Raw genomic sequence first — 12,957 nt, 5'->3', positions numbered from 1 at the left:
CACAACTGCCATGTTTCTGAACCTACTGAGAATCTGGATGAATCTACAGTGAAAACCATTGCAGACTGAAAGAAGAAATCTCGAGGTGAAAGCTTAAACGAAAGGAAGGTGGGCTAGAAGAAGCCATCTGAAACAAAGACACTTATCCTTTTTACTTTTGTAATGAACTCCAATTGGCTTTATTGGTTGGCCAATTGGAGTATGAGCTCCCTCAATGATAGCTCATAGTGGGGGCCCATATAATCACCTGTGTAGGCTTTGTGAGCCAGTCTTTACTTGACTGGACTGCTAGCAGCACTGTTTGTAGCTGCTCCTGTAATATCGTTATTGTAAATAAATATTGGTGTGGTGACGGAACTCCTGCCACCCGTGGATTACTACAACTTTCATCATTATTTTTGCACTATTTTCCTTCTGTGTTTGCTTGTCTGTCTTCTGTGTGTGGGTAGCGGATAGGAGTGAGTTAAAGAGGAGTGGGTCAGATTTAGATAATAGTTAACCAGTTGTATTTGCTCCTTATTGGATTATAGTTATTGATATTAATAAAATGAATTGTGCTTAAATTTACAATCCTGTGACTGAAGTTATTGGGCAGCCAAGGGCCAAAGACTTGGGATGTATTTCCAAGAATTATTTGTTCATTTCGATTGTGTTGCGAGTCCGGGTCAAGTGGGTCTGGAATTGACTCCGCACTAGCCCAGAAGGTCGTTAAAGCTGTGTGTATTTGATCACCCTTTTATCATTCCTGATATTATTGCCAACTAATCTCATCAAAACATTGAAACAAATTGGGTTTAAGGTGCAATATTTAAATTATTCCTCAACCACAGGGCATAAGAGAATATTTCTATTAACCACTCAGTATATACACACCATAATATTTCATTGAACGTTCTCACCATAGTCCCAGATGACCATAGGCTGCTTTCCCCTTTGATGAGGGGGGGAGCTGACTGGTGGTGATTTAACCAGAGGGTCACTACACCTCAGGCGAGGGGTAAGGTTGAGAAGGTGGGGCCTTCCTGAATAAGCTCAGCCAGTCTTCCTCGGGGAATTGAACCCGTGCTGCTGGCCTTGCTCTGCATTACAAACCAGTTGTCCAGCCAAATGAGCTAAACCACCCCCCCCCAATAATTTAAAATTATTCTATTGTGGTGTGTGCATTTTATATTTCACTAGAAGCGACTAAGTATTCATCCAGTGTTTTTTCATCATCTTGGTTCTATCTAGAGTAATTATTACTCAGCTGTGTACTGCATCCACCTTGGTTTTATTACATGATACAAGATATCGCAACGTGAAAACATTCCATTTGACCCAACTCCACGCTGAGGTTTGTGTTTCACACGGGCCTCCTCCCTCCCCCTCTCCATCTCACCCTTTCAGCATCTCCTTCTATTCCTTTCTCCCTCACTGAAGTTTATCCTTCAATGTATCAATACTATTCACCTCGGCCACTCCCTGCGAGAGCGAGTTCCACATTCTCCCCACTCTCTGGGTAAAGATGTGTCGTGTGAATTTCCGGTTCAATTTATTAATGACGATGTTGGTGTAAATTTATGCTAACCCCCCCCCGCCACCCCCCCCCCCCCCCCCCCCCCCACCCCCCCGATCGATCCCCCAGAGACAAGTTTTAGGTGGGGTTCCGTGCGATCCGGCGGGGTCGAGATCTTGCAACATTCCTGCCTCCCTCCAATTAAGGTCAGGGGCTCCAGGGGTGGGAAAACTTCTCACCTGGAGGCTTACTGGGACCTTTAGTAGCAATTTAAGGGCCTTGACCCACTCCAGCTGGTATTCACCCAGCAACGGGCAGGATGACATGCTATCTTGGAAGGCCACTGGGCAACCATGTCGGTTTACCTGCTGCTACTGAGGGGTGGGGAGAGGCTCTCATACAAAGGCACTCTGTGCCCAGTTTAAGGATCGGGCTTTGCTACAGGGGAGGCCTGAGGAAGGCAACCCCCTGCCTTGCTCTCTTCCCCTCTCCCATTTCTTCCCTGGTACCTGCATCCCATCCCACTTATCTTTCTCTGAAGGATCGACCACTGATCCTGTAGTTCAGCCCCTCTACAATAACGGCAGCTGTGGCCACCAGCTCTCGAGGGCAAGGACATCCACCATACTGGGGGCTTAATTCAGGGCAGGCCCAATGCTGTGGAGATAAGTAAAGGCAAAATACTGCAGATGCTGGAAATCTGAAATGAAAACAGAAAATGCTGGAAAATCTCTGCCATTCTGGCAGTATCTGTGGAGAGAGAGACTGAGCCATTGTTTCAGGTCAGTATGACTCTTAGCTTTGAGGAAGAGCATCTCTCCAGAGATGCTGCCAGACCTGCTGAGTTTTTCCAACATTCTCTTTTTTTATTACTCTAAGTGCCACCTCGGAATAGGGCTGGCCCTCCAAGGCAATGCGGGCTCCCAGCTAACTCTCCCAATCTTATATTTATTATCCATAGTTTTGGTCTCCTCCACAAGTAACTTTCCTATGTCTACCTTATCAAACCCTTTCATAATGTTAAAGCCTCTATCCAGACTCCTAGCTCTTTTCTAGAGGAAAAAATCCCAGACTGTTCAATCCTTCCTAATATTTATAACCTTGGAAATCCTTTTTGGAATGACACTGATGTCTCTTCTTCAGAATATGAAGATAAGCTTTACTTGACCCAGCTGACATAGTTCCTTCAACAGTCCTGTGTTGGAGTCCATTTTGGACTCCACGCGTCTTGCTGCTTTGTTAACATCTTACTTCTTCCTTTCCTTCTCACACCATTTCCTCCTCTGATGGTGCGAACAGGGTGACTTGCCCCTCTCGTTTGACCATCCACCCTTTGATGCCGTGCCCAGGAAAGATGTGATCCAAGGCATTAACGGGTGAAGGGCGTTTTGTCCACCTGTATACTTTCAGCGCGAAGGGGGGTTTGATGCACGATCAATTGAACAAAGACGAGAGTTGGGTGCAACTGAGGCTTTATTGCTCTGAGGTGTGTGGCCTCCTACAGCAGCTGGCGAAATGGCTGCTGCATGGAGGACACACATTATTTATACTCCGCCTACTGGGCGGAGCCAGCAGGCAGGGACTACCGGCGAACCTGTGTTACAGGTCCTACCATACATCACCTAATAAAGGTGTAACAGTGGTTTAGCACAGGGTTGTTGGTAATGAAATGGCAGCCATGGTCAATAACCTAAAACTAACCCAAGGGTGCCAAAGCCAATAACTGTGCTCCCTAATCACTGTCCCCCACCCAGTTTATTCTAAAGTTAGCCAGCATGAATCCACTCTCCTCTTGTACAGTGCGGGAAACTCACTGCGCACACATACCATTTCATTCTATGTTCACCCATCAACAAGTATTTGTTCCCCCCTTCCATTAGTTCCAGTTGAGCCTCGATCCCGAATTCCACAAATTGCATATACATACATGGATATTGTACTCGCTTAGTATTTTAAATTAAGCATATCAGAATAAAGTGAGAATTCTCAAAGGTCAGCATATACCTCACTTGCTTTACTTCTTTCCTGATGGTTTTTGAGAGAGCGAAGGTTTTCTTGGGGATCCTTTTAATAGCCACTGTCCGGCCATCACTGAAATAAAAATAGGACAGGGTTTAACAAGAGGAAAATAAACCCTTGGTGCACTTTACCAGGCCCGTCTTTTTCAAAATAAATTTTAGTTCAAATAGAATGTATATTAATGTCATTTGATTTATTTTTTATGGTCAGCTCTGCTTTGTTTTGCCTGGAGCTCTCGGAGCTTCTGTTCCTGGAACTTCAGCACAAGGTCTGCTACCAACCTCTCCTGATGACTCCAGAGTTGTGCTCCATTCTGTGCCGCATGCTTCCATAATTCTATGATTCCAAGGCCCCGAGGTAAACTGGAGTCAATGGGAATCTGGGAGAAAACTGCCCCCTGGTTGGAGCCATACCCGGCACAAAGGAAGATGGTTGTGGTGGTTGGAGGTCAATCATCTCAGCTCCAGGACATCACTGCAGGAGTTCCTCAGGGTAGTGTCCTCGGCCCAATCATCTTCAGCTGCTTCATCAGTGACCTTCTTTCCATCAATAGGTGAGAAGAGGGGATGTTCGCTAATGACTGCACCAATGTTCAGCACCATTCACGACTCCTCAGACACTGAGGCAATCCAGGTCCACCAAATGCAGCAAGACCTGGACAATATCCAAGTTTGGGCTGATAAGTGGAAAATAACATTTGCACCGCACAAGTGCTGGGCAATGACCATCTCCATCAAGAGCCTTGACAGTCAATGGCATTACCATCACTGAATCCTCCACTATCAACATCCTGGGGGAAACTGAATTGGACCCAGCCATATTAATACTGTGGCTGCAAGAGCAGGTCAGAGGATGGGATTTATGCGTTGAATAACTCACCTGACTTCCCAAAACCTGCCTGTTATATTCCTTGCCTTGTTCTCCAAGATAGCCAGATATGTAGTGTTGACAAAGAACATTGAAATAAGAACTTTAAATCAAAACAAATTTATTTTTCACTACTAAACATGATTAGGTTCTCACACTTTACTAAGTAACAGATATAAACTAATAATACTGAATCTGTAGTACAGTAATCAATATTCTCTTTAACTATTAAACTACACTAGAACTCAACTTCGTGCTATGTTTCTACAATGAAATCTCCCTCTGCTTTCTCATCATCTTCTCATCATCTTCTCCCAGAATTCCTAGAGATGCTGCATTATATACAATAACTTAATAACGCCATCTAGTATTGAGTTACACACAGTTTCTGTTGTTAACCCTTTACTACACATGTACTATACACATCATTACACTGTCCATCATCCACAAGGGGCACAGCAGGAGTGTTATGGAATATTCTCCACTTGCCTGGATGAGTGGAGCCCCAAGCCAACAGCTCAAGAAGCTCAACAACATGCAGGACAAAGCAGCCCGCTCGATTGGCATCCATTCCGCCACCTTAAACATTCACCCCCTCCACAGTGGCAGCAGTGTGTGCCATCTAAAGGATGCACTGCAGCAACTCACCAAGGCTCCTTTGACAGCACCTTCAAAACCCACAACCACTACCAAATAGAAGGACAAGGGCAACAGGTAGATGGCAACACTGCCGTCTGCTAGTTCCCCTCCAAGCCACACATAATCCCGGCTTGGAAATATATCAGTATTGCTTCACTGTCGCTGGGTCAAAATCCAGGCAAATAGATAGTATTCCATTACACTCTTGACTTGTGTCTCGTAGATGGTGGACAGGCTTTGGGGTCAGGAGGTGAGTTAGTCACCGTAAGATTCCTAGTCTTTTACCCTGGTAGCCACAGTATTAATGTGGCTAGTCCAGTTCAATTTCTGATCAATGGTAACCCCCAGGATGTTGCTTGTGGGGGATTCAGCTATGGTAATGCCATTGGATGTCAAGGGGCAGTGGTTAGATCCTCTCTTGTGGGAGATGGTCATTGTCTGGCACTTGTATGGCACAAATGTAACTTGCCACTTGTCAGCCCAAACCTGGATATTGTCCAGGTCTTGCTGCAATTAGACATGGACTGCTTCAGTATCTGAGGAGTCGTGAATGGTGCTGAACATTGTTCAGTCATCTGCGAACATTCCTACTTCTGACCTTATGATGGAAGGGAAGGTCATTGATGAAGCAGCTGAAGATGCATGGGTCTCGGACACTACCCTGAGGAACTCCTGCAGTGATGTCCTGGAGCTGAGATGATTGACCTCCAACCACCCTTTGTGTCAGGTATGACTCCAAGTTAGTTATAGAGGTTGACAAAAATACGTGACTGGGCTGCAGACTTACTAAATTCCAGTCTGGATAAAACTCTGTTTATGTGATGGGCTTGCAGTGCATGTGTTTACGGTAGCATCTGTCATGAGACTTGGCACTGAAGTTCCATTGGCTTGTTGGACAGTTACAATGCTGCCGACTCTCGGTACAAATTCACTCCCTGAAACACACAATTGGAACGGCAAATGAGAAACGAAGTGACACCACCGAACATTTCTGAAAACACTCTGAACGTGTTGAAGTACCTATCTTAATGTCCTTCAGATTGATGATCCAGCTCTCGTCCCAAAGCATCTTTTGCTTTTGGTATTGCAGCCACTAAAAAGTATATGAAAGATCTTTCAGAATCAAACCCGATTTGAATGCAGAGATTATTGACAGCTGTGAGGTAGACGCAGCAATTAATGTGTGTTGCAAAACATGACCCTTCATTGAAATCTCAACCTTTGTTTCTATCCAATTCTTTTTTTATATATATTTTTTTAGAATTTACAGTGCAATGGCATCCCGCGCCTGGCACCCCCCTGCACCGCAGATCGGCCTCACCCACCCCACACCGCATGGCAGCCCCCTACCTCCAGATTGCCTGGGAGCCTCCCCTGCCCCCAGGTACTGGGGCGGTGCCCCCCCCCCCCCCCTGCTTCCACAGACCACAGATAGGAGGAACCACCCACAGGAACCATGTAATGGGGGACCCACCACAGGGACTAGTTTAATAGGGGACGCCACACCAGAACCCCTGGAATAGGGAGACCCCTCTCATAGGAATCCCCTGCTTAAAGGAAACTAAGTGCCGTGAAATCACATGCTTCAGTGTTTGGAATGCACATCGTGTAACTTACGTCTCTTTGATGTGGGCAATATTTATACACATTGAGGTTTCTCCAGTTAGGCTACTGAAGCATGAAGGGAGATGAATAGTTCGAAGTGGCAGATAGTTTTTACGAGTTGGTAATCACAAACCCTACTCGAAAGCCATGAATGGATTTCGGACAGTGAATCTGTTGGAACCTGATGTAGGCACAGCTGCTCACTTTCGAAGAAATGGACATGTGGCGCTGCAAGGTAAGTAGTGCCACTATAATGCTTCCCACTGCCCCTGTTCGGACTGCTGTCTAGATTCCAGACAGGGGTCTATTTTCTGGGGGGTGGTCTGTGTGTGGGGTGGGGTCTGTTTGTGGGGATGGTCTGTATCTGGAAGGTTTGTGTGTGGGGGGGGGGGGGGGGGTTTGTGGGGGTTCCTCTAGGTAGAGGTTCCCTGTGGGAGGGTCACCTATTATCGGGGTCCCCAGGAAGGCAGGTTGGATTGCGTGGGGCACCCAGGCAATCGGGGTTGGGGATTGCTGTGCGGTCTACAGGGTGGGGGGGTTGGTGTCAGGACGGATTTGCGGTGCAGGGTAGAGATGGCACAATGGGGTAATTAACCATTTAGTAACATAGTATTCTTTGGAAAATAGTGCCACACAATTTATCTCTCGCAATTTTGCTCCCCTCCCAAGAGGGCAGCCATAGAGTGGATGGGCAGGCACTCTCTGCTAGGGTGGAGGGGTCAGTCACCAAGGGGCATAGGTTTAAGGTCTGTGGGCCAATGTTTAGAGGTTTGGGCAGCACGGTAGCATTGTGGATAGCACAATTGCTTCACAGCTCCAGGATCCCAGGTTCGATTCCCGGCTTGGGTCACTGTCTGTGCGGAGTCTGCACGTTCTCCCCGTGTGTGCGTGGGTTTCCTCCGGGTGCTCCGGTTTCCTCCCACAGTCCAAAGATGTGCGGGTTAGGTGGATTGGCCATGCTAAATTTCCCATAGTGTCCAAAATTGCCCTTCGTGTTGGGTGGGGGTACTGGGTTATGGGGATAGGGTGGACGTGTGGATCTTGGGTAGGGTGCTCTTTCCAAGAGCCGGTGCAGACTCGATGGGCCAAATCGCCACCTTCTGTACTGTAAATTCTATGAAATTCTATGAGATGGGCGAGGTAGGTTTTTTACACAGAGGGTGGTGAGTGCCTGAAACACGTTGCCAGGGGAGGTTGTGGAAGCAGATACATTAACGGTGTTCAAAAGGCATCTTGACAAACACATGGATAGGATGGGTATAGAGGGATACGGCACAAGGAAGTGCTGAGGGTTTTGGCCAAGGGTGGTATCATGGCTGGTCCAGGCTTGGAGGGCCAAATGGCCTGTTCCTGTGCTGTATTGTTCTTTGTTCCAATCCCCACCCAGGTATACCACACCCGGTACATATCACCTCAGCATAAACACACACATTGTATATGTAAAAAACAAAGATTTGATCCTCGTCACACAGACCTACTCGATCAAACAGATAAACTGAAGTGGATCAGGATTATCACTACATACCACCAGGGTGAGTATAAACCCACTACAGAACAGGGCAATTGGAAGGCCAATCGAAACTTTGATCCCAATAGACATGGGGCAGGCTCCACAATCAGCAGGACAGGTATCACATCGTTCGGCCCCGTCACAAACTCCATCGTCACAAACTATTGTAACATGAGATTAAAGGAAACATGTCTTATTGTACAGTATGCTACTGGAAGAATTCCGTTACTAATCAGTGGTGTTAATAGATAGCAATAATGCAACCATGGGAAGATGTCACTTAGACAGGAACTCATGTAAAATATTTATTCATAATATATTATATATTTGGCATAAATATCAGCAGATCGTTGATGCCGTTTTTCATAAGTCAGAGGCTCTCCCGACATGTACAGGAAGGAATTATGATGCTTACAGGAAGTGAATGCTGGAAATATTCCTAGCTTTTTTCGATATCATTCTGATCTGTTTTGTTTTGCGAGCTTCTGGTGGATGTGTGGATCTCATTGCAACAAGTGTTTACTTATCGAGAGAAGATGTTTCCACTTGTCAGCTGAGAGAAATTGGAATACATAGAAACCAGGTAATCACAAATAAATCTGGGGCTGGTTTAGCACAGTGGGCTAAATAGCTGACTTGCAATGCAGAACGATGCCAGCAGCGTGGGTTCAATTCCCATAGCGGCCTCCCCGAAGAGGTGCCTGAATGTGGCGACTAGGGGCTTTTCACAGTAACTTCATTGAAGCCTACTCGTGACAATAAGTGATTATTATTATTATAGGTAATTTGGTCATTCTGAATTCTATCTAAGAAATGAACAATTTCCTGATATTCAAACAGACAACATAAAAGCCAAGTAAATACATGAGGAACGTCCTTTATGTAATGATATGTATAATGTAAGGAGATGATGTTTATGTATCTGAACACTAGGTGGCACCACAGAGTAGCTATATAAATAGACTCCACCTCCTGGAGTTCTGGGAGAAGGTTTTAGAGAAGGTTTTAGAGAAGTGAATTAAAGGTCGAGATAGAGTGTTAGTTGTATTAGAAAGATGTTATAGATTTCTGTAGCATAGATTTAATACTGTTATTTTAGCAGGTATTACTTTGTAAAGTATAAGAATCATTTAAAGTAGTGTAAAATAAACTAGCTTTGTTTCAAATACACAGCTTGATGTTCTTTGTCAGCACTACGACCTTTAGCCATCTTGGAGGACTACACACGGAACATTAAACTTGAGGGAATTAAATCTGCCGTCCTTACCTGGTCTGACCCACATATGGCTCAAAACCCACAGCAATGTGGTTGACTCTTAAATGCCCCCTCAAGGCAATTAGGGATTGGCAAACAAATACTGGTCTGGGCCAGGGATGCCCACACATTTAAAAATCAGGAATTAAAATCTAAATCAGCAGAGGAAGGATTTATTCAGTAGAAAGGTTCTTTCAGAACTCTCTTAGGTATCCATGGAAACCTTGCTGAGAAACCAAACAAAACATAATAACCTGAAAGAAAAGTTTTGTCAGGACACAGCTGTGATCTCCACATGTTAGTCAGACAGCATCAAAGCTGTGACGAGATAAATATCTGCAGTCGGTGTGATGAGGCAGATTGAAGAGAGAAGTGGCCGAGAAAGAGGTGGAAAGCAGTGAACGAGCCACTCAGTTACAAGCTAAAGATCTGTGATAAGAAGGAGGGATAAGATTGTGTGTTGTGGAATGGGCGTGTAACCCAAGATCAGCAATCCCAGTGATGGGAAGGGCAAGGAATATTGTAAAGAAGGTTTCTCCTTCCATATTTAAAAAAAAATTGTTTTCGAGATGTGGACGTCACTGGTTAGTCCAGCATTCATTACCCAGCCCGAGTTGCCTGTGAGAAGGTGGAGATGAGTTACCTTCTTGAACCGCTGCAGCCACTTGGGTGTAGGTATGTCCACTGTGCTGTTAGGGAGTTAGTTCCAGGATTTTGATCCAGCGACAGTGAAGGAATGGCGATATATCTGCAAGTCAGGGTGGTGAGTGTATTGGAGGGGAACCTCCAGGTGGTGGGGTTCCCAGGTATCTGCTGCTCAAGTCCTTCTAGATAGATGGTAGTGGTGGTGGGTTTGGAAGGTGCTGTTTAAGGAACCTTAGCGAGTTCCTGCAGTGCATCTTGTAGACGGTACACACGGCTGCCGCTGTTCATTGGAGGTCGAGCGCTTCAATGTTTGTGGAAGGAGGAGCAATCAAGTGGTCACTGCCTGACACTCCTGTGGCGCGAATATAACTTGCCACTTCTCAGCCCAAGCCTGGATATTGTCAGCCCCAGCCTGGGTATCTGCATTTGGACATAGACTACTTCAATTTATGAGGAGTCGCGAATGGTGCTGAAGATTGTTCAGTCATCCGGAAACATCCCCACTTCTGATCTTATGATGGAAGGGAGGTTATTGATGAAGCAGCTGAAGATGGTTGGGCCGAGGACACTACCCTGAGGAACTCCTGCAATGATGTCCTGGAGCTGAGATGATTGACCTCCAGCCACCTGCTGGTTGGAATCATACCTTTGTGCTAGGTATCATTCCAACTAGCGGAGGGTTTTGCCCCTGATTCACATTGACTCCAGTTTAGCTCTGTTTAACTCATCTCTGGCACTCAGCTCTTTTGTCCATAATTGAACCAAGACTGCCATGAGGTCAGGAGCTGGATGACCCTGGCAGAACCCAAACTGAGAGTCCATGAGTAGGCTATTTCTGAGTAGGTGCCGTTGATGACACGTTCCATCACTTTCCTGATGATCAGGAGTAAATTGATAATTGGCTGGGTTGTATTTGTCCTGCTTTTTGTGTACAGGACACACCTGGGCAATATTCCATGTTGCTGGGTAGATGCCAGTGTTGTAGCTGTACTAGAACAGCTCAGCTAGGGCTGCGGCAAGTTCTGGAGCACAAGTCTTCAGGACTATTGTGGAAATAGTGTCAGGACCCATAGCCTTTGCAGTATTCAGCGGCGTCTGCTGTTTCTTGATAACACATGGAATAAATCAGATTGGCTGAGGACTGACAGCTTTAATGCTGGGGATCTACGGACGAGATCGAGATGGATCATCCACTCGGCACCTCTGGATTTGATTCGCAGGCCGCGTTGCTCACGGCCGCTTTGTCGGGAAGGTTGCGGGAGAGCTTTGAAATGGGATTTGTATCAGGCGTAGATCAATTTCCCATCCTTGCAACCCTCAGTGCTCCATCCAAGTGGTGTTCAACGTGGAGGAGTACTGATTCACCAGCTGATAGTGAACACTACTTGCTAATCAGCAGGAGATTTCCTTGCCTATTTTCCACCTGAAGCCATTAGACTCCGTGGGGTCCAGAGTCGATGATGAGGACTGCAGGGGCAACTCCCTCCCGATTGTATACCACTGTAATATCAGCTCGGCTGGGTACTGAGGAATGGTGATAGTGGTGGCTGGGTCAGATTTGTGAGGTATGATTCTGTGAGTATGACTATGTCAGGCTGTTGCTTGTCTGGTCTGTGAGGCAGCTCTCCCAACTTTGTCACAAGCCCCAGAAGTTAGTAAAAGGACTGCAGGGTTGTTGTCATTTCCAATGTCCTGTTCCATTCTTTTGTGTTTGCTTTGTAGCAGCTTTACACAATTGAGTGGCTTGCTCAGCCATTTAAGGGTCAACCACATTGCTGTGGGTCTGCCGTCACATGTACTCCGGAGCAGATTTCCTCCCCTAAAGAGCATTAGTGAACCAGTTGGGTATGTCCAACAATCGTTACAAGGTCATCAATCGCAGGTTTTTTATTGAGTTTAAATCTCAGCATCTGCTGAGGTGGGATTCGCACCCGGATCTACACAGCAGTACTCTGGGTCTCTGGGTTGTGGTCAAGTCACATTCCCTGATTAAAGGCTGCCTTTGGTTATATGAAATGAAATGAAAATCGCTTATTGTCACAAGTAGGCTTCAAATGAAGTTACTGTGAAAAGCCCCTAGTCGCCACATTCCGGCACCTGTTCAGGGAGGCTGGTACGGGAATTGAACCATGCTGCTGGCCTGCCTTGGTCTGATTTAAAAGCCAGCTCTTTAGCCCTGTGCTAAACCAGCCCCTTCGGATATATTAGGATTCAGGGTTATAATAAACTTGACTAAAAAGAACAATGCTGTTTTAGTGCTTCTTATTTCACAGATGTTGAGCATTATTTCAATGGGGAGAAGTATCTAAATGATCATTATCTCCCATCAGTGTGAGAATTTAGAGTTATTTTGTGATGCCTCAAACTCAATAAATACCTTGTGCACTTAGCACTGTTGTCTTTGCTTCTAAGGCTGCATGCATTCGTCCCACTTTAACATGTGCAATCAGTGAAGTCACTCCGACATGGACTAAGACAACCTAAACAGAGTTCAGTGTCAAATGAGAGAAGCAGTTGTTATTACTTAGATCAATAGGATTGAGTGGACATCCTTACCCTAGAAAGAGTACAACCAGACTTCAGTGGACCAGTAAACCCTGGGGTAAAGGGTTTGTCCTATGAGAACAGATTGAGTAGATGAAGTCTATATGGTGATGAAAATAGGAATTTCAGATATATTGTATTATAGGTGTTTGGTGCAGTAAGGGTTAAACGTTTGGATTAATGTGTGTGTGACTGCTGCAGTCATGTTTTTAAAAATCTTGGTCTGTAAGGTTGAGGTGCAATTAAAGCACCGTAAAAAGCTTGGACTAATGCAGTTTTTTTTTTGGATTAGGGTGAGGTTCACTATGGAGTTAATTCGATTTCAGCTTGGTACTGTGATGTAGTTACTGGGTGCAGCTAAGGTATCAGGCATTTTGT

General features: G+C 45.6%; 1 protein-coding gene across 1 annotated transcript in view; it reads right to left on the bottom strand.

The window, feature by feature from the left end:
* The window catches only part of LOC119964113 (atrial natriuretic peptide receptor 2-like), a 126,711-nt gene that overhangs the window by 82,027 nt on the left and 31,727 nt on the right, over nt 1–12,957 (bottom strand). The window contains exons 7-11 of the mRNA XM_038793419.1: nt 12,413–12,515; nt 8,151–8,296; nt 6,022–6,113; nt 5,808–5,936; nt 3,500–3,586 (exon numbers count right to left, since the gene is read on the bottom strand). Coding sequence (XP_038649347.1) covers nt 3,500–3,586; nt 5,808–5,936; nt 6,022–6,113; nt 8,151–8,296; nt 12,413–12,515 — 557 coding nt within the window. The remainder of the gene's footprint in view (nt 1–3,499; nt 3,587–5,807; nt 5,937–6,021; nt 6,114–8,150; nt 8,297–12,412; nt 12,516–12,957) is intronic.

This window comes from Scyliorhinus canicula, chromosome 4, assembly GCF_902713615.1.
Source record: "Scyliorhinus canicula chromosome 4, sScyCan1.1, whole genome shotgun sequence".
Lineage (NCBI taxonomy): Eukaryota > Metazoa > Chordata > Chondrichthyes > Carcharhiniformes > Scyliorhinidae > Scyliorhinus > Scyliorhinus canicula.
The sequence above is the reverse complement of the archived record's forward strand: the minus strand, read 5'-3'. Positions and strand labels throughout refer to the sequence as shown.